This window comes from Phaseolus vulgaris, chromosome 3 (assembly GCF_051622355.1).
Source record: "Phaseolus vulgaris cultivar YP4 chromosome 3, ASM5162235v1, whole genome shotgun sequence".
NCBI lineage: Eukaryota > Viridiplantae > Streptophyta > Magnoliopsida > Fabales > Fabaceae > Phaseolus > Phaseolus vulgaris.
In genome coordinates this window covers 38,092,949-38,118,046 of record NC_143500.1, presented here as the reverse complement: position 1 = coordinate 38,118,046, position 25,098 = coordinate 38,092,949, and the positions used below count along the sequence as shown (strand labels likewise).

Here is a 25,098-nt window from a genome sequence, read left to right as displayed (position 1 = left end):
TCATGGTCGTCATCACTGACCTACTCCAATTGTGATAGTTGGTGGAGTCTAGCATCGACAAAACCAATGACACGATTGGGTTTTCATTAGGGTGTAGGTAGAGGTAGCTAGCTTGTTGATTTGGTTGACTAGAGGGAACCTGTTGCGTTGCGCATTCTTTGGCCATGATTGGAAAAGAAAGGAAGAAACGCAAGATTAATTTCAAGAACACAAGAGACTTAAAAGAAAAGGGATCAAGATTTATAGTGCGCAATAGAGCTCTTCAAAAGAAGAGCTCTGATGTCATAATACGCCACTTTCATGCAATCAAACGAGACTGATGTGATGTTGATGCTGGATGAAGGCAAAGCAACCTACGACATAGAAGCATGAAGCGGCAGAGAAGCAAAATTGAGAAAGGGACAAACGGGATGAGAGAAGTAAAATCAAAATTGCATTCTGTTTCATTACAAGAGGTTAAAGAGAAAACTCTTGCTAAAAGAGCCAAGCCTTACATAATGGGACCAAATCAAAGGAGAAAGAAGAGATATAATGAGAAGAACCCAAATGGACCCATAAAAAAAAACTGTTATTAGTAAATAACAGAAACTAATACTAATAGTGTGATATTACTCGAATGAAATGTTTTAATAAACAATGTGGTTTAGTTAATTTTTATCAATAAAAAAAGAACTATTTTTCCTCACAGAAATTTAACGACTTAAAAAGAAATTATGTTGTGACGGATCAGTAAATATTTATTTTAATAATATTGATAGTGAAGAAGTTTTCAATGTACAATTTTTAAACTTATATAATCATATAATTAGAACGATACGAGTTTTTGTTGCTTCCTTTCAAAGTTCTAAGAAAAATGTTGTAAAATATATACTTTCTATCAGTGTTGTTAAAATCGTGATTTAGATTGGAAAAATCACGATTTTACGATCTTTCATGCTAAAAACGTGCTGGATCGGTGCCTAACTCGTTTTCTCAACGGATCGGAGTGATCCGACGATCCAGGGGTTGGATCGGCGATCCATGGGCCTCCGCGATCCATGACGCGGCCCAAAAAAATTCTAATTTTAAAAAAAACCTAAAAACCCTAATTTTAGTCTCAGAAACCCTAATCCCAAAACGCAACCCTAATTTGAAGAACCTGTGCCTTTGTCGTGCCGTTTGGCCGCCGTCCACGCTACCTGTCGTCGTCGCCACCGTCCGCCACGACCGTCGCACAGTCACACTGTGCGATCTGCTCTGCTCTGCCACTGTTCACTTGCTCTGCTCCGCCACTGTTCAGACGCAATTTTCTCTGTTCCGCCACTGTTCACGGGTTATAAGTTATAACGGCAAGTGGAAGAACTGATCCAGCTTGGAAACATTGTGTGTCTGTTGATGGAACAACAAGGAAATTAAAATGTAAGTATTGTGAAAAAGTTTTGATAGGAGGGGTTTACAGATTAAAGCACCATCTAGCAGGAACTTCAAAGGATGTGGGAGCTTGTGTATCGGTGCCGGAAGATGTTAAAAAATCAATGTTGGATACTGTTCATAATCTGCAACGGAGTTTGTTAAGGAAATCAATCTCTATAGAAGAGAGTAATATTGGACATACAGAAGAAAGTTCTAGAAAAAGATCAAGTGGAGAAGAGATTGGGGACTCATCAAATATCTTTAAAAGAAAGGGAACTCAAAGTACAATTAATTCAATTTTCAAGAAGAATGAGAGAGAGGATGCATGTCAAGAGATGGCTAGGTTTTTCTACAATAATGCAATTCCTTTTAATGTAGCAAACAATGAGGAATTTAAGAGGATGGTTGAGTTAATTGGTAGACTGATAAGTGTCTAATTTTAGTAATATTTCATATTAAAATATAGGCACTTATGAGGATTTATTGCTAATTTACATATAAAATAATCTCTAATTTATAAATTTATACCTTTTTACATTTTTTATGATCTTTATTTGAATAAGAGTATTTTATTCCCAAATTTGGTGTTAATTGCAGATTTCTAAGGAAGATTGGAGATTTGGATTAAAGATGAATGATTTGAGCCAAAAAGATAAAGATAGAAGGTCCCAGAATGAAAGAAAAAAAGAAAGAAAGAAAGATTGGGCCTTTTTATGTTTTATCATTTAGCCCATTAGCGCGACACAATAAACAACCTAACCCTAGAAAACTAGGATAAATAGAGGGCTAGAGGCTCAACCTTAGGGTGCCAGATTGAGAGGAAAACACCATAGAGTGAATTGTAACCAATTGGGAGAATGGAAGGTGCTAGAAGTATGCGTGGCTAATTCTACCCTTTGGAGTTGGGAGTAATCTGCTCAAACTCTTATGTATTGAGGTGATATCTTATATATTAATATTCAGTTCTTGGTTGATTATTGGTATTGTTGTTTTACTTTTAACTTTCAGTGACAAATTGAGAATCTTAAATCTGACCGGAAGGTATTTTTAGGGTTCAGACCTAAACAACAATACTTAACATATTTGAGTGCTAGGAATAGACTTGAAATGTTAATTGTTATTAAACGTCTGAGCTTCGTTCTAAGTTGTTCTTATAATTATGCGAGGGATCGATAGTTAGGGGACATTCTTAAGGATTTTATATGCGAGGAATCGATATAAATGATTTTTATACGGGCATCAATTTCAATCAAAGAACATAATATTGACATGCTAATCAAAATACTTGAGAGTGAGAGATGAAACTAATCCTTATTTTTCCAATTGAAACTACTAATTCTTTGTCTGTTTTCTTATTGATTAGTGCCACCGCAATTAATTCAAAACTCTTTTAATTGTTGTTCTGTTTTTATATTTAGCGATTATTGTACTCGATAATTCACTGTTCCTTGTGGGATCGATATCCGTCCTTAAGGACAATTATTACTTTTGACAAACGCGGTGCACTTGCCGTAAAAAGTTATCATAGACATGGTCCCGGATTAAAGCCACCATCATATCATGAAATAAGAGTGAAGTATTTGAAGCTAAGAGGTTGAGAACACAAAGCAGATTGTAGAAGAACATAAACTTGTTTGGAAAAAAACTGGATGTACAATAATGACAAATGGATGGACGGATAGGAAGAGGAGGACTATACTTAATTTTTTGGTAAATAGTCCAAGAGGAACTGTCTTTTTGAAATCTATTGATGCATCTGACATATGCAAGACCGCTGATAAAATCTTCAAAATGATAGATGATATTGTTGAAGAGGTGGGGGAAGAAAATGTCATCCAAGTTGTAACAGATAATGCAACAAATTATAAAGCAGCTGGGGAGTTGTTAATGCAAAAGAGGAAAAAGTTGTATTGGACCCCTTGTGCAGCTCATTGCATTGATCTGATGTTAGAAGATTTTGAAAAGAAAATACCACTCCATCACGACACAATCGTCAATGGTAAGAAAATTACAACTTACATTTACTCAAGAACTGGTCTTACCTCCTTGTTGCACAAATATAGTGATTGAAAAGATTTGATAGGACCAGTCAATACTCGTGTTGCCACCTCTTATCTGACTTTAGGATGCTTGAATAATAATAAAGGATCACTTATTAAGATGTTCACATCCTCAGAGTGGCAATCCAGTCAATTTGCAAAAACTAGAGATGGAGGGTTGGTGGAAAATTTGATATTGGACAAGGGATTTTGGAAAAACATTTTAAATTGTTTGAGGGGTGCTCTTCCCCTTATTAAAGTGTTGCGCATGGTTGATTCAGATGAGAAACCAACCATGGGATTTATTTATGAAGAGATGGATATTGCAAAAGAGAAGATACAAAATATCTTCAATGGAGTTTTGATTTCTCAATTAGATATATAGACTTGTTTTGGAGATTAATTTATTTATTTTTATCTTATCTAGCTACATTCCCATTTGGGAAATCATTGATCATCGATGGGACAACCAATTGCATAGGCCGTTGCATGCTGCAGGCTATTATCTTAATCCCATGTTACACTATCATCCTGACTTTAAAGTTGATTATGAGGTGAAACGTGGACTGTATGAATGTTTGGAGAGGTTGGTGGGAGACCTTGATGTGATGGGTAAAGTTGATCTTCAATTAGAGAGTTTCAAGACCAAGTCTGGATTGTATGGTACTCCATTAGCTCAACTTGGACTCAAGACCAAAACTCCATCACAATGGTGGGAATCATATGGTGATCAACATCCAGAACTACAAAGATTTGCAATTAGAGTATTGAGTTTGACTTGTAGTTCATCTGGCTGTGAGCGTAATTGGAGTGCTTTTGAAAGGGTAAGAATTTAAATTATTGAAAGTGATTTCATAATTATTTTTTAGATGATCATATGATGTGTTAACTAGTTTTATAATTATTTAGGTCCACACCAAGAAAAGAAATCGTTTACACCAAAGGACTATGAATGATGTGGTGTTTGTGATGACTAATTCAAGATTGACGAAGAAGAAAGATGTTAGAAAAACAAAAGAATATATTATTGATGATCTTTCTTCTGATGATGAATGGACACTGTGGAGGAAAATGAAATATTATATGGTTTAGATGAAGACATATATTACTTGAAGTTGGAGAAGATGATACTAGTAGAAGAGCAACAAATGATTTGGAGGTTCCTCCAATTGATGATGATTTGGAAGTTCCTCCAATTGATGATAATGAAAATGAAGATCTTTTGGAGGACCAAGATGATTATCCTATGATTATTGTAAATGATTTAATTGGATAGTTTATTTGTATTAAACATTATGTTGAATCTACTTTTAATTATGTTATGTATTTGGACCATTTAGTTATGTTATATATTTGAACCATTTCATGAATTACGAGTCTATTTTTAATTATCTTATGTATAGTAACTCTTCCGAGTCAAGTTACGATCCCCGAGTTACGATCTTTTTTACCCTCCCCAATCCGCTACGAGTTACGATTTTAACAACATTGCTTTCTATATACATTATGTTTTGCGCTTACTCATTTGAAGCTCGTACAATAATGTAGCTAACAAAATTTTGTTTCACTTTTCCTGTAGAAAATATTTGTGATTACGATTTTATTATGTGTCTAAATTAATCATTAAATGTATGAAGTATTGTAGAGTCTCGTATTCATCCTTAGACAAGTGAGCTTTACAAAACACATATTGAAATGTTTATTATATATATATAACGTTTATTATTTGAAATCAAATAATAAATATCATATATATATATAATAATAATAATAATTAGGACTACAATAAAACGATGAATTAAACCAATTTTAAAATATAAAATAGTTGATAGAATATTTTTTTTAATTAATTAGACACTAATTTAAAAATTAGTTTATAAATTTTATTAATAATAAAAATTATTTTAAATATGAATATTTTTAATTCTTTAAAATAATGTTTAATTTAATTAATATAATAATTAATTATTATTTTTAATATTTATTTTTATTTCATAATTTTCATATAATAAATATTTTTCTATAAAAAGGTTAAATATTATTATTATTATTATAATAAAAAAGTCGTATTTTTTTAGTTCAACGGATGATGTCCTCCTCCTGTTTCAAGCACAGGGATGGAGGTGGGATTATGTTGTTACGGGGCAGATTGTTTCAGGATTTTTTCTGTTAAAGTTTTGGGTCTGATAAGGTGCGGATGTTGGTGTAAGAAGCCTTAGATTGGCTCACTTGTAAGTTTAGGATATTCTGTATTTTGAATACCGGGTTGAGATACCTAAAGTATTAATTTTATTTATTTTGTTTATTGATAAAAGAAAATCTTCAAATTTAATGAAGAATCAGAAAAGTAGTAAGATTTTAATATATATTATTTTTAGTATTAATTTAATGGTTATTTTATAAAACCATAATTGGAAGTATATCCAAAGTTTTAAAAAAAATTAAAGTGTGCATCCAAATTGGAAGTGATTTAAAACAATTTTCAGAGACAGCCAAATTAAAAGTGAATATAAAGTAGTTTCAAATAATTTTAAATTCTAGTAACGATTAAATTAGAGGTATATCCAAAGTAAAAACAAAAATATTTATTAATTAAATAATTTAGAACAGTAACTTGTTAGGGTTGGATAATTTTTACATACAAAAAAGTAATAATTTATTATGCAAAATGACTTTGACGACCTCTATATGGAGAGAAGTTGTTAGAGAGGGAAGACGACGATGCAGCCATTGTTAGAGGGTGGAATGTGGAGAGCACAAAATTCTTGGTCTTGCATGCAACCAACCCTAGAAGTTTGGTGAAACTTCTGATGATGCTTCTTTGTCATTATTGTGTGGGAGAGTAGAAAATATCTGAGAATGAGAGTAGAGGAATAGGTAGAATCATGATATGTTGACACCGTCTCCCAACCAAACACACATTTGACAAAACATTATTCTTCCTGTATAGATACCTGATAGAGACAACCAGAAGCAACAAGCTACCAACAGCACGTTACAAAAGTAATATAATGCACCACTCTAATTTTTTATATAACTATATTAAAACTTTCAATATTATTATTTTAATATTATTTTATATTATTTAATTATAAATTTATCTTTTATTATATATATATATATTTTATTTTTATTTTCTAAATCTCACGTCAAAAATTATATACAACTTCAAAAATTTCAAAATTATAAAACTATAATTTTCCCTCTCAATAGCTAGAAGCAACTAGAAATCTTCTGAAAGTGAAAGATTATTTAAAAAGCTTCAACTTATAAAAAATTACGTATTCAGATGCGTATCTCTATAAACTAGGAGATTTAGATTGACAGGGGTCAGAAAATACTTTTCTAATTAAAAATTAATCAATAATACCTTGAAAGTACTTCTTATCACTTCCACTTTACAAGCTTTTAGTAATACAATATTATTTTTTTAATAAAAATTAATATAAATAAATTTTTTAAAATAAAATAATAATATATTATGCCACCTAGGTGTAAACCTTGTTCAAATTGTAGTCCAAATATACTTTTGGATCTTATATCGAATCACAACAACACAAGAATATAAATGAAAACACCTCATGTTCTTAACAATCACAGCCACCGGTCTTGCCCTATACTCAGAAATTTTTTTATTGACATTCAAAAAGTAAAAAACTTACCCTTTTAACACTTTATTATAACTGGTATGGGCCAAACGGTTAATGTAACGGCTCAAAGTCGAGCCAACCGAATGATACAATGTATACATCTGAGTGTCGGAATGTCGAACACTCGAGTGTATACATTCGAGTGTCGAATACCCTTTGATAACTTGAGCGTTGGAGTGTCTTATGCAAATACCCCCTATTCGGCATTTTTCAGAAGACCGAGCAACCGAGACCCAAATGAGCAGTAGAAAGACGAAAGGAGTACACTAAACTGTGAGTCGACCGATCGATAGGAAGGAGGAAGACAAACTCAATAGTTTTCTAGGTCCCATCTACCTAGCAGGAACAATTGGCGCCCACCGTGGGGACGAGAGAAATTAATTGAAAAACGAAAGTAGATGGTATCAACCTGAAGCATGAAAATAATGAGTGAAGTTAATCAGATGGCGTTGTTGCTGTCTCTGTAGAGAGAGATGGTCGAGATGAAGAGAAAAAATGAGTAAGTCACGAGGAAGAACGAGCAGGGGATGCAGACTCTCCGAGCAGAAAATGAAGAGATGAAGAAGAAGTTGGTGGAGGGAGGACCATCTGCTGGACCGACCAATGTTGTCGGCAGGTCCTACACCTCCTTTCCCAACCCAAGACCGATTGAGGAAACCAAGGACAAGGTTCCCACCCACGAGATGGATGGTGAATCCTATCTCAACAAGTCGACCATGACGACTGTCACCTTGGATTCGACCCGCCGACACCCTTTCACCAACGTTGTCCTGGAAGCTCCACTGTCAGAGTGGAAAGGCTTCAACAGGAACCGGTATGAAGGTACCACCGACCCAGACGAGCATATGGATGTCTACACCACCCATAGGACGATGCAGTGATGTGCCAAGTGTTTCCCACATCCCTGAAGGGAGGAACCCTCAGCTGGTTCACCAAGCTTCCACCCAACTCCATTGATAGCTTCGCCACACTTGTGTCGAAGTTCGAGACCCAATTTGCTACAAGCAGGTCGCACCACCTGACCTCCATCGTCCTGGTTGGCATTCGCCAGGAGAAGGGAGAATCGCTGAGAACCTTCATAGACAGGTTTAGCAAAACGACAATGAACATCCAAAACCTTAGCCCGGACGTTGTCATGCATCATATGCTAACGGCTCTGCGACCGGGACCGTTTGCCGAAAACCTCTGTATGTAGCTACCCGCTAGCCTGGATAAATTTAGGAAGAGAGCGGCTAAGTTCATGCAGTTGAAGGAGCTATAACTAATATGGTTCTCTCTTCTCAATTTATGTTGAAAATCTTACATTAAATAAAGAATGATATTTAATAATATATAAGTATAAATTTCATTATAATTGAGTTAGTTTTAAAGTTATCTTTTAGTAAAATATCAAATGGTTAGAGTTTATTTTAATAAAAGTTTGTGTAGATCTTAAGTAAGAGATGTGTTGGAAATTCCATATTTATTAAAGATAAAGACATCTCATAATATATACAAGTGACTACAAATTTAAGTTTAAAATCTAATTTAATAAATTTGAGTTAATATTAAGATTAAATCCTAAACTTAATAATAAATTAATAAAGCGTGTGTCAAACGAATATTTCTTGTATATATTTCAGGAACTTAAATTGAATGTGTTATCATTTTCATTTTAAAAGTAATCTTTTAGATAGAAACTCTATGGACTAGATTTGTGAAGCTTGAAGAAAAAATAATGTTTGATTTTGTAATTTTTCCCTGCATCATTTTATTTTTATTTAAATATTTAAGATATTATTTAAATTTAAAAAATAAATAAGTTGCTTGTAATATAATATACAATCTCTTATATCTTACATGCAAGTGCGCACATAAATATAATATTTATTTCTTCTCTTTTCTTTTCTCACCTTAACATAATTCGTATCAAAATGAGATGTGCATCTCTTCATCAAAATGCAATGCATATTTCCTTAGAATAAGGGTAGATGCATTGGTACCACAAAATTTGTCATAACATCAAGTGTCCAATGTCATTATTGTTGCTTTTTTAAAGCACCACATGTAGCTTTTAAGGACAAGACAATTTTTATTAAATAAGGTAAGATTAATATTATAGACAATAAATTTTATCTTCAAATATTTAATATGTTAATATAGTTTGGATTTAAACTTCAAATTATTAATTATACTAAAATCATTAAATATTAAATAATTCAAACATTCATTGAAGATTAAGTTGGTGTTTCCTCTTGAAAAAGTAGCGACAATGGATTGTTTTCATTTTTTTATTTTACATAAATATCTCTTATTTTTATTTTTATATAATAAGCACTCGATTAAAATTATTTAAATTTATGAAATGGTTAAATCTTAATTAAGTTTTTTTTTATCTAATGCATCATAATAAGAGGATACATTTATCTCAAACTCTTGTTCAAATTCACTGACCAGATTGTTGAGTTCTTATGAATAAAAGTCAGAAAAACTTAGTACCAATGAATGATGAACAAATTATATAAAAAATCAAGATATTATTTTTAATCTAAAATATAAAATTATGAATTTATGAATTTTCTTTTTTATATGTATTGTTTGTTTACTTTCATTAATACCAAATTCACACTTAAAAAATCCTATCAATCTCTGTCTTAATATAAATATAACTTTTCTACGCTAGTGTAATGGGACTTATTAAAACTTATATTTATTACTTTCCTACATTGTGAAAATAAATGATGGTTCATTTATTTAAGAGAAAACAAAAATTAACTAACTAATATTTTATTTAAAACCGAAAATATCGGTGAATTTGTTTTTAAACATTAAAACTGTAATAATTTTCAAATGGAATAAAAGAATTAGAAATTTCAAAATGAAGAATGAAATTGTATACCAATGTATATTTTTTTTCCTCCCTTTAATCATTAAAAAAATTATTAAATAACAATTAAAATATAGAGATAAAAAACAACTGATCAATTAAATTAGATATTATTTTAAAAAATTTAAAATTATTAATATTTAAAGAGATTTCTATTATTAACAAAAAATTTATAAAATTATTTTTAAATTAATATTTAAATTAGTTACTTAGTTACTAATATTATAGATTCTAAATTAATTTCTAAAAAAATATAACATAATTAGTAATTAAAATTTTTGTATTAATGGTATTTTATAATTTTTTTATTAATAATAAAAATTACCGATATTTTTTCTAATTTATAAGATGTTTATAAGATGGTCGTAAATACTAATTTAAAATATAAAATAGTTATTAACTAAAATTTTGATAGTTAAAATTTTATATCAATATCAAAATTATTTTATAATTCTTTTATTAATAATAGAAAACATTTTAAATATCAATAATATTTTAATTTATAAGATAATATTCAATTTAGTCAAATAATAACTAATTATTTTAAATTTTTAAAATTAATTGTTTTAATAATATTTTTAATGAATCGAGACTAATCTCATCTTCAATCTATTTCGATAATCTCTTGGGAATCTTATTAAATCATAATTAATAATAAATAACATTTAAACTTTATTTATTGCATTATGTAAGGATCTAGAAAATAACCTTAGAGTAGAAGTGGTATATTTTAAATGATACCTGAGTATTTTATTATTAAAATGAAAATGACATATAAATAGAAAATTCAGTTATTCAGGTTTCATTTTAAAATAACCACCATCTCTCTAAAAGTTTCCCTTTTCCTTTCTCTCCCTTCTCTCTAAGATTCTGACCTCCTTGTTCATCTGTTTGACGATCAGAGTACGCCATTAGACTCCTGGCAGCAAAGACTACAAGTCTACCCGATCAGAATCTCTTATAGAGTAAGTTCAGTTTTGTTCCTCTTTTTCCTTTCCTCTCCTTTTCTTCAAGATTCTGACTACCTCGCTTATCAGTTTGGCGATCGAAGTCTGCCGTTAAGTTGGTCGGATCAAAATATCAGATAGAGTAAGTTCCTTCTTGGCTCCTTTTTCTTTTGAGTTAATTTTGATCTTATTAGATTTTGTACGGGTTAATATTAGATTTTGTACGGGTTAATCTCTGTTAACTCAAGGTCTTAGTTATATAGTTAGATTTTGATTAGGACTCTGTGGTGCAGGTTAATTACCTTTAGCTTTTGGGTAGATTTGGAGCTCTTAGTGAGCATAAGCTAAAGTTCAGGTAAGGAAGCTAGTCTTATTATTTTCAATAAAACCCTAGGTTAGAAGATTCTGGATGTGGAGGTGACGTGGTCACCAATTCCAATTATTTTTGCTTGCAGGATTGTCTCTCTTAAAGAGTAAAATAATATATTGACTAGAATGGTTGATTTTGAATCTGTTATGAGAATAATTTGTTGAAATTGTTTGTGATTGAGAATTGAAAGTGTTTGAATGATAATATAAATGAGTTGAACTATTCCTTTTGAATATTTTGGTTGAATTACTTAAGTGAGATGTTTGAATGAGAAGTGGTTGTGTGATTTCAGATGATGATTGATTTAAAGAGCATATATTTAGATTGTTTAGAAAGTTTATATATGAAGTGATTGAGTGGTGCATTGATATGTTAAATGATGTATGTAATGAGGTTAAAGTGTGATCAAGACGTAGTATTTTCAGGAAAGGAAATACCATGTTGAGATTGTTATTAGGGTGTATTGATTTGTGAGTGTCCTGTGAATGAGACGATCCTGACTCTACTGACATAATGGAATCAAATAGATGAAGTTATTCAGTTGGTGAGAGTCGAAGGAGGTCCATTTGGCTGATTCTGAGGTTTGAAAGAACTTATCAGAGCATATCAAATGGATTTACCCTGTCATATGAAGATGATGAGATATTGAGATAATTATGTGCATTGCTGTGTGGGTTTCACAGCAGTAGTATGACAGGTGCAGGTCTCTGGATGCTAATTTCAATACACGAGTCTTCCGGAAGTAGAGTCAAGTGTCTATGTGTTGTGAGTCAGTAAAAGTCACTTGATGGTTTGAGAAATCATATGAGAATTGATGAATTATGCTTATTAATTTGAAATTTAAATTATATCAAAACATTTTATATAGATAGCTTACCCTGTTATTTGTTTGTGTTTGTTTCTCTAACTGTGATGATCGTGTATTTACACGGGAGCAGATGAGATTGCAGGTAATAGAGCTCCTCAATGAGCAGCAGAAGGATTAGATAGATTTAAATTGAATGCTTTGTTTTGTTTTTAAACTTTTTGAATGTATATATTAAATCCTAGGGATATATTTTGAGATACAAATATGAAAAAACAATATATATTTATATGTTAATTAGATATTGTACGTTAGTTAGATATTGTACGCATATTTTTTTTTATTTATTTTTTTAAAAAAAAAGTAAAAGTTAGGGATGTTACACATTATAATATCTCGAATCTCGAAACAGTATGTCTAAGAATTTGTGAAACATGAAGAAAAATTAACAGACTTTTTTTAATAATCATATTTTATACACATGTAAATCAAACGTTATCAGTTGTTAATAATTAATTTTGTTAAAGAATTTTACTGACCAATGCAGTAAATTCTTCACCTCAAAAATCTGTATATATATCCATAGAGAAAGAAAAAACGATATATTAGTCATTTAAATTATTATTTTTATCTTTTTTATATTCTTTTTATAAAAAAATTAATTAAATAAAATAAGTATTTCAAGAATATTCTAACCTTTTATACATAAAACATTAATTATAAACAAGCATAGGAACTAAGATTAATGAAGTAACACTCACCTAACAGTACATACAAGCTTACATGGTGTCCTGTTAGGAAGGTGCCTAAACAGAAACAGGTACCATCTTGTCATAATTGATAGACCAAACATGAAATGTATTTATCCTTGAAGTGAGGGTAGATACATTACTCTGAAAGAGTGTCATTTCTGCTGTGTCAAAAAAGAGTGTCATTTCTGGTTTTTTTAAAGACTCTCAAATGAGTTACAAATATATTTAGAATTTAAATCTGAAACTACTAATTAAATTAAAATAGTTTTATATTAATCTATTTATGTATCGGGTACGTGATTATTATGAACTGATTTTCATCTGTTCTAAATATCTCATTAGCACATACACTATTTTATATGGTAATAATAACTGTTGTTCAGAGAACGTGTAGTAGTATTTGTTGTGATGAAAATTACGAGAATAATTTTGAAAATAATAATTGTAAGGATATAGAATATTTTAAATGATATACGAATATATTATAAAAAAATATCAGAAACTAATTTTAGAAATCAAATATAATTAATTGTTATAGTGACTAGATTAGAGACAATTTTAAGGACTAAATAAATTTTTTATTTCTAAATTAGTTTCTATTATTGTTAAATGGTTTTTAAATTGGTATTTAATTAGCAACCAAAATTTTTGTTACCAAATTTAGAATTTAAAATTGGTACTTAAAATCTTGGTAGCTAATTAAATATTAATTTAGAAACTATTTAACAATAATAGAAATTAATTTAGAAACCATTTTTTTTAGTTTATAGGATGGTCTCTAATTTAGTTGATATTGCAACTAATTATTTTGGTCAGTAAAAATTGATTTCTATATGATTTTTTTGTAGTGATATTTTATTATTAAAATAAAAAGAACATATAAATAAAAAATTCAGTTAATTAGAACATCATCTCACTAGAAGTTTCATTTTTCTTTTATCTTCTTTCTCTTTAAAATTCTAACTCCCTCAAAAGAACCATCATCTCTCTACAAGACTGCTCGATCAGAATTTCTAATAAAGTAAGTTCAACTTTACTATTTTCTTTGAGTCAAATTTTGAACTTATAAGTTTATCTCGATCTAAGTTTAACACGATTTTGTGTAATTTTATCAGTACAATTATATTTTATTTAATTGTGTGACTTATTTAAATTTTCAAACTAAATAATTTATTTTAAAAAAATAATTAGTAACCTCATACCTTTATATATATAAAGAAAATATACATTATTTATTATTAGTGAAAACTTTTGTCGTGTGTCTGTATTTTTAAAAATTAAAAAAAAAACTAGATATTGTAATAAAAAATTTATAGAAAAGAAAAAATATTTAAAAGTTAAATGGAGTGATTACAAAATTATAATATAAAATATTAAAAAATAAAATAAATCAAACAGTTTAAAAAAGAGTAATTATGTGTCTGTATTTTCAGTGTAAAATAAATAGTTATTATAAAGAGTTATTTTGTAAAAAAGAGAGGGTATACGTGAGAAAATCTTATTATATATTGGTACAAGTATTTATTATTATTATTATTATTATTATTCCACTTTCACCTGAAACGATACATTGGTGTTATAGGACTCCTCATGAAGGGTATTTTTTTTGTTACATTTTCACGTGTATCTTCGCAAAATAAAAATAATTTTTATTTTTGAGTTAAATAGAGTTATTATGAATGATAATTTTTTATTTAAGTCTTTAAAACAAGTACATATATCATTTAAATTTAAGATGGATAACTTGAAAGTCCCAAATTAAATAAAAATAAGAAAATTAAGTGATATTATAAGAAAGAAAAAAAATCATAAACACATTTTTCAATTGAAAGTTTATGTTTATTTTATATAGACAACTCATATCTAAGTAATGGTGAGTCTCTCCAGTAGATCACAGTAGAAAAATCTCAAGAAAGGTACTAAAGTTGAGTGGTAAAAAAATTCTAAATATTTTGGGTTAAAGTTATATCATTTATCTTTATAAAATTAATTTAACTTTTTATTAGTGAGAGTCTATTTTTATATTTGAATGTTTTCTCCTTCCTCTCTTTAAATAATAAGTAATGTTCTAAGTGTTTAAAATATTTTATTTTTATCTAAATATTATATCATATCACTTTTGTTATCACCAGAATGACGTGATAATTTACTTTTGTTTTTATATTTCTACTTTATTGTTGATTGATGAAATGATTGAGAGTTGGAAATAGAAACATAAAAATAATAGTCACACCATCTTATTAATTACAAGTCAGACCATTTTATTGATACCAATCGAATGAGAGAGTATTTAGATAAAAATAAGAAATATTTTAATATTTAAAGTACTAATGTATTAATTTTTTTAAAAAAGAACTGAATTCAAAATAATAATTTATAAAATATTTAAAGCTTAAACAAGCCTTCATATTTTAAATAAGTAGTCTACAATTCTTTAGGGTTTCTCTCTTTGGAAGTATCATTTGGAGTGGAGGTGTCAAAGCTTTTAATCCTGTATCAGTTTTATTTATTCATGCGTTTTTTTCAGGGCTTTTTATTCATTTTCAGAATTGAAGGATTTTCTTTCGAGAATATTAATAAAATTAAATCATACTAAAAATATCTGTTATATTATTAATATATTAAATTTATTATATTATCCTTCATGTTGAAAAATCTTCTTCAAATACTAAGTCAGAAGATTTGTGAAACTTCAAACAAATTTAACGCGATGTTACGTAACTTTTTACTGAACAATTATTTTATTCACTTATATATTTAAACCGGTTTACAATATAAAGAAAATAAAATACAACACGAGGATAACTTTGTACTAAAATAAAATGAAAAGCAAAACACTCCTAATTTCCTAGCAAAATCGAAGGAAGACGACATTGTTTGGTAAGAGAAATAGATGGAAAGAAACCAAAATGAATTCTTATTGTCTCCTAAGACATATAATCACTTTTACATAATTACCATTTATCAGTGCCATGAACAGATTTTTTTTTTCACATTCTTCGTTGGAAATCTTGGTGAAAGAAATGAGGGAAGTTTGTTTAACCTGCCACTTGTTCATTTTTTCGGTTTCTTCAATTCTGAAATGATCAAAATTTCACCAAAACTTCTTTTGATTTAGTCATCTTGGCTACTACACTTTGCTATCTGCCTCTGTTACATGTTCAGATTTATCTGATAGAAGGGGTTGTTCCAAATCTATTCTACTACTTATCTCATCGTCTTGCAAGTTTGATTGTGGTGCCTCTTGTTTAATCTCAGCAAACTCGTTGGCTTTACCCCAAAGTACAATATATAAACCAGCAATAACTCCAACAGCCCCTACCAAACTGAAAAATGAATCAAGCATATGATCAAGCAATGCATATACAAGTGTATAATTCAACACTGTTTGAGCTAATTTCTTCGTGAACTAGAAAAGTAATAGTGTATTACCTTCCAACGTATAGTTGTTCTTGTAAGAATGTTGCACTTATGAAAGCAGTGATGACTGTTGCTAAAGGGTTGAACATTGCACAGTATAGAGGACCTCTCTCTGAGATGCACCAGGATTGAATAAAGAAGCTAACCGCTATTCCGATTCCCTATTTCATAGAATAACAATCACAATTATTATTATAATACACAAGAAATAATTACCAACTCAACTTTTACTGGGTGGACTAGAAACTTACTGCATATAAAGAACATGAAATCTGCAAAGGTGAATGCAAAATCCATGCTTCAAGATCTGGCTCTGAGAGTAGTGCAAACAGGGCCGACTGTACTGTGGCAAAGAAGCACATCCAAAAGGTTGATAATAAATGGTCTGGACAGGACGAAGCGATTGGTACCTGTTTGTCAGTTGAAGTTTTGTCAGATCTCCACTGATGGAGAAAGGAATCATCCTAGAATATTCTTCTTTTTATAGAAAATGTTAAACTTGTACAATGTTTGTCGGGGACAATTATTTAGTCGCTCGGTTATATTTTGTTCATAATTTTTGTATTACATCTATAACTAGTTATCTTCTGCATATTAACGGTTTTAAAAATACATTTAATCTTAGATCAATCTCAATTATAAACCTGTGTGTGTGTCAATTTCAGACTATGTAACATTTTCTAAGGGTGTATCAATGGAAGTTAGAAATATCATACATAATTATATGATGAAAAATAAGAAAAACATAGATCTGGAATAATATATCGGTTTGTATTTACCTGCAGGATCATCCAACAAGACCAGAAAACACTGCTTGCTAAAAGCAATAGACAACCCAGCAGCCAATCGTCACCTTCACTGCCAGTGAGATGTATAGAAGGAAGGAACTCCGTGTGTAGCAGTTTATGTCCTTTCACCAATGCCATGATTAAGGCTCCACCAACACAACAAACTGTCCCTAATATCTTCGCCATGCTTCTCAAGCTTCTTAGTTCCATTTTCTCAAATCTGACTCATTCATTTTAAGAAAACACGTATCAGCAAAAAGAATATATGACTTTTCGTTTTGTATATTGTATTTTAGTTCAAGTCATTCTGATTTAAATCTCTCTTTTTTTTTTGTCTGTCATTAATAGTTATAGAGTTCGTGTGTATTTTTAGAGCCAATACCCCGCAATTGCTGCAAATACAAACGTTAAAGCAGGTATCAGATTACTCATTGCCGTAGCTGCAGTAGAAGATGAATAATATAAACCTCGGAAATATGCATTCTGATTTGCTGTGACTCTGCAAGGGGAAAAAAAAAACTTGGGGTAAGTCTTGTAATCCTTTTTTTTGTGTATGAAAACAATAGCACGTTAGAAGTGGTTTTGGAAAAGTGTACCCAACAAGAGCGGTGACGAACATCAGAAAGAAGCTCCTGAATCCCAAACAACTTTTTACTGACTGTCTCCTGTTATGAAAAGCAAGCACGTAGGTGAGTTAGTGAAAAGGATGAGAGTAACCTAAAGAGAGGAAGAGGTGGTTTAAGTATTACCTCTTAGAAGAGAAGAACATAGGGGCCAAAGCCAAAGTGGCTATGCCTTGCCTGTACACTACAAACACCGTTGTACTCAGCCCTTCTAACAGGGCTGCTCTTGTGAAGATGGCAAGTGCTGCATAATGAACTTGCAGACCTACCATGACAATTAGAGGAAGATTACTAGCCAGACAACCCATTTTTTTGAGATGGAATCTAAAGTTGAAATGTTTTGACACCTTCTATTACATATATGAAGAGGAGGGGGATGGGTCTATTTATATCAAGACAACTTCAAGTTGTACACCACTTCTCTATAATATTATCATATTAAAACAGAAATACAAAAGAAAAAGGTGAAATTAGTTTAATAATGTGACAGGTTATTTTTTATCCCTACAAGTATCTTCTGGAAACAACTCAGGTATGGTAAGAAATTAACTGTTCAATTTCAATTTTTATTCACTACCTTAAACGAAAATATTTATTAAAGAATGGTTATAATAAGATATAAAAAAAGGAATTTAAGAATAACTGTTCATATAATTTATAAGTTTATTGAACCAGTGATAATCACATATGACAGATAGAACAATTCTTTTATATGACAGAAGAGTAATGTTTTTTTACATCAATGATAATCACAATCAAATTTACACTATTTAAATAGCTTTTTACCAAAAAAGTTCAAAACCTGAAGACTTCTTGATAATTCGGAATTAGTTTCTACCACACATACCATATCTCATAAAGACAAAATGTGGAAAGATTACTATTTCAAATACTACCATAAAAAAAAACACTGAAAAAACGAAGCGACTTTTAGCCACTATCACACAAAAATAAAAAATTTAAAATAAAGATAGAAGTCGACAAATAGACAAATTAATGAAGAGGGACAAATCCACGTTCATGAATGATAGGTACCAAAGATAAGGTTAGGATACGCGGAGATTGGGGATTATTGAAAGATGAAATACACCTACACACCTTCAAAAGAAAATAAATAAATAAATAAAAGAAAGAAACCAAACTTCTACCAATAACTGGATCTTATGTAAGATGCTGAATCGTTAATGTTTTTTTTTTCTGTTCCGCGTTAATGTTTTCTTACAAAATAATTATGAATCTCTCGAATTTATCTATAAATAAATCCCATAAAGAAATGAATTGATAATATTTGAAGAGATTTTGTAAAATAATGAGTTCGTTTATAAGAATTGAAAGGTAAAATTGAGTTTTAAAAAAGAAAATTGAATTGGAAGTAGATGAAGGTGTTGTTGTTGATGGAATAATGGTGGAGTAGATCTATATGTTGGGTGTTTAAAAATAATTGAATGTGTTTGGGAGGCACAGAAATAAGAATGGCGTGGCATACATAAAGGTTAGGTGAATAATGCCAATTGCCAAGTGGCACACAAATTAGAGTCCAATCAGTCTGATTAAGAAGATAGGATGTCCACGGCAGTGGTGGCCAGGTCAACATTATTGGATGGGACCCACTCAGACATCTCATACTTCATGTTAATCTTCAATTCATATACTTCACCACATACATAGGTTTCAATTTTCAATTCATAATTATTTTCATTTTCAATATTTGTCTTTTCCTTAAGCGGTGGCAGTTTTTAGCGTACCACTTCATCAAATTCTGCTCCCAAACAAAGAAAATAATTAAATACAGAAAGGGATATACCCGGATCAGAATTCAGATTAGTTTTTATGTAACTTTAATATTAGTAAACAACTTCCGCCATTGGTACTTCAGTAAAAAGCCCCACACCACACATACACAATAATAAAATAATGAAAAAGTGAAAAGTGAAAACTATATTTACTAACTTTTGTACAATGCTATTTATAATAAAAAATTTAAAAGTGGAAAGTGGAAACTAGACTTTTACAATGACAAAGGTAGAGAAAAGAGAAAGTGAAAAACTTGATTTGAGAGCATTGAAAAAATGTATAGTATAAAAAAAATTAGAGTATATAAATTATATCAGAGAGTCCAATGCACTGGACGTTACACGTTCATTACACATGAAATGTCAGACAGAACAGTTGTTCATTTGTTCACGGGTAACTCTTAGCACCCAAAAGGATCAACTGCGTGCACGTGCCAAATCGATCATTGGTTTTGTGGAATAGTGTGTGTGTATATATGATGTATATACAACAAGAGTACGAGTAGTTCTATACTTTCTACGGAGTAGTGGTGGTGTATTAAAATGCATTATTGCAAGAGTTTTGGTATGGCACAACCAAATTGACTCTGACGTTAACCCAGTGTTATCTCATCATTTCTTGGACGAAACTTTGATATTATTGTCATGATTGATTGAATTTGGTTGGCTTATTCAATCTTTCCACCACGAAATTATTGAAAACTGTTCTCCGCATTTTTTATTGCCTCATGTACCTTTTTCTTTATCAATTGAACTTGAGCACTTTTGTCTATAAATTCAAATTTATAGTTATCACACTACGACCTTGAAAAAATAAATATATCACATTTCGCATAACTTTCTAAAACTAATATTTTATTTGATTGAATGGAAATAAATAAATAAATAAAATACTGTAGATTGTTTTGTTTAATTAAAAAAAGAAGAAGATGAAATCTACCGTGTTTTTATTTATTCAATATCTCTTCTCTTTACTCTGTACAACCTAATCTCAAAAGTATGTCCATGTTATTGTCATCTTCATGAATATGTCCATATTTTGTACTGGAATTCATAATTGATGGCTTCCTTCACCAGAACTACCGATTCATGGTTGCCGGCTTATTATGCTTCCTCTTGTCCTCTACATACTTGCCAAACCACATCTGCCTATAACCTAATTAGATTATGTTGGAATAAAAAATGAACTTTTTTTTTTCAGAATTTCAATAAATTTTTTTAATTACATGACAAAATAAATTTTGTTGTTTTGAAGTTTTATTGGAACAAACTTATTGTAAAATATTATTTAAATTAGTTTCTCGATTCATATAATTTACGGAAAATAAAAATAAAAATCAATACTATAAAATTATTAAATAATTTTTTATTATTATATTAATTAAATTAAATATTATTTAAAATTAAAAAATTATTAATATATAATTTTTAAATTAGTATCTAATTAGTTATCAATATTTTAACTACTAATTATTTAGATTTAAAAATTAATAACTATAAAATATTTATAATTAGTTATATATTAATTTATAAATTATTTATAATAATAAAGCTTATCTTAAATATCATTTAACGATTTTTTTTATGAAATGGTGAACTAAACCCTCTTAACGTCACTCATTTAATATTTGAATTATTATTTTTCATGTAAAAATTAGTTTTATGGAAGTATACTAAGTGGAAGACATTTTGCTAGTCTTGTTCTTATCCTTTTCTCGTTGTTCCTGTAAATATAAGAATTGGCATCTCTTATCCTTACTGAAATCTACCACAACAACGTTAAAACACAAACTCCATAGATCCATATCTCCATTCTCTCCAATTACCTAATAAGCCATTTAAGGCTTCCAATAACCTTGGTTCACGTCTAAGTTTGTCTGAACTAGTTTTTCTTTTTTTAATTGGTGTCTTGTTCCTTTGATTTGTCTATATTCACTTTAGTGGGATGTCAGAACAAGTATTTCTCCAATTATAAAGAAGCTGCTTTATTTCTTAAATATTTAAAATGTATTATAAGTTTGGATTGCTCATACTTTTTAATATAAGGATTAAATCATCCTGAAGTGGTTCTTATGTATTTATATTATTGCTATAAACAAAAAACACATCAGTATATCATATAACCCTTGACAACATCATATCACTTACCTTCTCTTTAATTTTCTGTGTGTTGGTTACAATTGGGATATTTCTTGCTTAGAAACTCATCTAATACATCATTCTTTCACATAATCAATCACAAATTAATAATTAATTAAAATAAATTTTAAAATACTCACAACTCACTCAAATTTACATAAAATCTTTTTATCATCTCTTCATCAACGTCTCAACCATTTACAATTAAATTTTTATTTTTTTATTATTTAATTGAAAGTTTAATTCAAAACAAAAGTTTCAGTTATTAATAATTATTTAAAATTTTGAATTCAAATTTTCAGTTAAATGATAAAAGTAAAAAATAATAATTTTCTTTTAAACAATAAAATAGAATAGTTGTTCTTTACACATAATTAATCGGAAAAAAAATCCTTGAAATTATCTGTGTATTGTTCAAACTTGAAAAAAATGAAACTTAATAAAAATTTATGCATTATAAATAATATTTAAATGATTATTTATAATTAAAATAAATTTAAAATATAGATGTAAATGGTTGAGACGTGACAAAGAAATAATAAGAAAGATGTTCTCATCTGTAAACTTAAGAGAGAGAAACTAAATTTTTATTTTGAATTAAATCTTCATACAAAATGCTAAAAATAATTTTAAAATATGTATATATATCAAATGATATGCATTAGAAAGGATGGTGAATGTTTTAAATTTTATTCTAATTAATTATTAAATTGTGATTGGTTCTATGTTAGAATGATATCCTAGGTGCAACATTTACTTTAGAAAATGAGCAATGATTTCTTTTTCATCTTTCTTTTCTCCTCATGAAGCATATCACTTATCTATCTCTCTTTTCTCCTTTTTCTATTCCTCTTTCATTGGAAAGGAAATAAAGAAAAATTAAATAATTTAAAAGGATGTGAAATTCATTGTAATTTGTAATGGCAAATTTTTAAGTTCTTAACTGTGTTATCCATACAATACAACCATTCTTATCACGCCACGTCAGACCATATCACCTCTTCCAGTTTTGTGCCAGACAATAGGAAATCCAATACAATTATCTGTCTTCACCACAGAATGTTACGTCTAAGATGAGGCTTCACTATTTTTATAGGTGAGGAGAGAGGAAGATTTTCAAATTAAAATTAGAAAGTTAGTTTCTTTTTTCAATCAAGTGAAAAAAATTCTTGAATAAAGAAACATTGCCCTTTTTCCTCATTTTTTTTATATACATACTCGTCATTACTTAATAATGAACAATGAACTAACATGTGCTAAAATAACAATTGTAAAATGAAATTCATTTTTTTTAATAAAGTTTTAAGTTTTACATATGCTTTTTTTTGTTTGAATTTAAAGTGAAATAAAGAAAAAAAAATGAAAAAAAAGTAGTATATATATATTATTTGTACGGATTGAAATAAGAAAATAAAGTAAAAAAATATATCAATTGTTTAGATTAACGGGAAAAAAAGAGTGAAAGAAAATACATAAAATATTTGAAGAATGATTTTATGCTAAGTAAAGGAAATATTTTTATTCAATTGTCTTGTTGGAGATCCCACATCGACTAGAAATTAGAACCTTTCATTGTATATAAGTGGGTGCAACCCTCATCCCATTGAACCGGTTTTATGGGATTGAGTTAGACTTAAAGTCCACTTCGTAATATGTCTTGTTATCTTAAATTAAAATTATTTATTATTTTAAAATTTAGACGTTGAAAACAACTTGTTTTTCAAATAAAAAAATCACATGTCAGGGAAGCAATTATCCGTATGGAATTACAAAAATTATTTTCTTGCTGATAAAATATGTCTTAAAAATTACAAAACTCACCTTTTCATAAGCAATATTTAATGCCTCGATCGTAGTTTATGGAAAGGGAGGTTACATGTATAAAGGAATCAGGTACTTTCAAGTGTTTTGTTGGAACAACAAAAGATATTGTACTTACTCCTATTTGTATAAAATACGTGTTTATTTTGCATATAGTATTCCTTAAATAGTTGTATAAAGATTGAAGTAGCTAAATACTTCTTTTTATAAATATATACAAATTTATTTGTTGTTAAAAAAAATATGACTAGACTTTTCTGTCTTATTAAGTACCTATTTGTTTTGAGAGGTCACCTAACTCCACATCAGATAGATCTAACTTTTTTTATATAGTGAATATATTTTTAACACTATTTTATATTATACAAATAAATTAAAATTATTATATTTTAAAAATTTAAATTAAAAATGTAACATATGATTACAGAATATTATGTTTTATTTGTCTGTTGTAGTTGCAAATATAATTATATATTAAATAAATTTATAATTTATTGTAAATGGGTGTGCATGTTGACATAATAATGTTGACTATTGCTAAAAATCTTTTATAAAAAAAAAAGTCATCCTACATTAACAAAATTAAAACCGTAAATGTGAGGGGAAAATGGATTAATAGATGAAAACCTAGAAACACAAGCTTGTAGCAAAGAATAAATGAAAAGTCTAAACTCCAAACATTATCATGACTTATCATTTGAAAATAGACATTTGTGTCACATCATTATAAACGTTAAATATTTGACGGATTCTTAATAAAATAATATAGTGTGTTTAATTTTAAAATATGAATAATAAAATTTTCCAGTATAAAAATTCAATACAAAAACGCGTAAAGTGTAAACATTAATAATAAAATATTCAATTAAGCCATAGTTTATTAATTGAGATCCTTCAATAATTAATTTAAGAGAAAAATAAATGAAGCTGAGGAGTAAGATGCTAACTTATTTTTCTTTTTTGGTATATTAATTTTTGGATATAAGATATGAATTTTATAGAAACACGTCCCTTTTTTTTGTAATTGTAATATTCTTAAGCCTTTCAAAACTATAAATATATTATTCGTTACAAATTATAGTCTACTATAGACTTGTACTATCTAAGATATATTTAAAAATTTATTCATTAACATTTTTAGGGTAAAAAATAAATAAATAAATTTATTTACAATTTAAAAGTTGAAAATTTGAAGAAGTTTTATAAGATATTTTTTTGAAATTAACTTATATATAAATTAATTGAAACCTATATATAAGATTACTTTCTCTATTAAAATATTTATGAAAGAACTTTGTTTGCAAATATTATCAATTGATTATTCACTTAATATTATTAATTTATCTAATCGGTTAAATCATTAATAAATTTCAATTTCGTCACTAACGATAGGGTATTTATAATTTTAAACTAACTAAAAATATTAAAATGGAAAAAATGGAAAAAATTAAATATTTATAATTTAGTAAGAAAGATTATAAACCATTAAATTTTTTTACCATAAGGTTTTACCGTGTAATCACTCTAGACTTAACTTACTGTTTTACTTAGGCTAATTTTTCAATCTAAAATTGATTTTCAGGGATGTCCTAATTAATTATTAAATTATAATTTTAAATTTTAAACAAAAAACTAACAAATTTTCATACTGTAATTGAGTGGAAAAAATATCTAAGTGAGTCACAAAAGTGAC

At 28.7% G+C, this 25,098-nt stretch overlaps 1 protein-coding gene and 1 pseudogene across 1 annotated transcript; one reads left to right on the top strand and one right to left on the bottom strand.

Moving 5' to 3' along the window:
* The first annotated feature begins 368 nt into the window (after positions 1-368).
* Positions 369-4,523, top strand: LOC137805604 (uncharacterized; annotated as a pseudogene).
* Positions 4,524-15,543: 11,020 nt separating this feature from the next.
* UMAMIT33 (nodulin MtN21 /EamA-like transporter family protein) lies at positions 15,544-19,105 on the bottom strand. Its single transcript, XM_068608021.2, has 7 exons — positions 17,779-19,105; positions 17,626-17,694; positions 17,412-17,528; positions 17,021-17,249; positions 16,493-16,651; positions 16,254-16,402; positions 15,544-16,147 (listed from the first exon to the last, which is right to left on the bottom strand). Exons 1-7 carry the CDS (start codon positions 17,958-17,960, stop codon positions 15,952-15,954), a joined length of 1,101 nt encoding a protein of 366 aa, XP_068464122.2. The 5' UTR covers positions 17,961-19,105; the 3' UTR covers positions 15,544-15,951.
* Between the last annotated feature and the right edge of the window lie 5,993 nt (positions 19,106-25,098).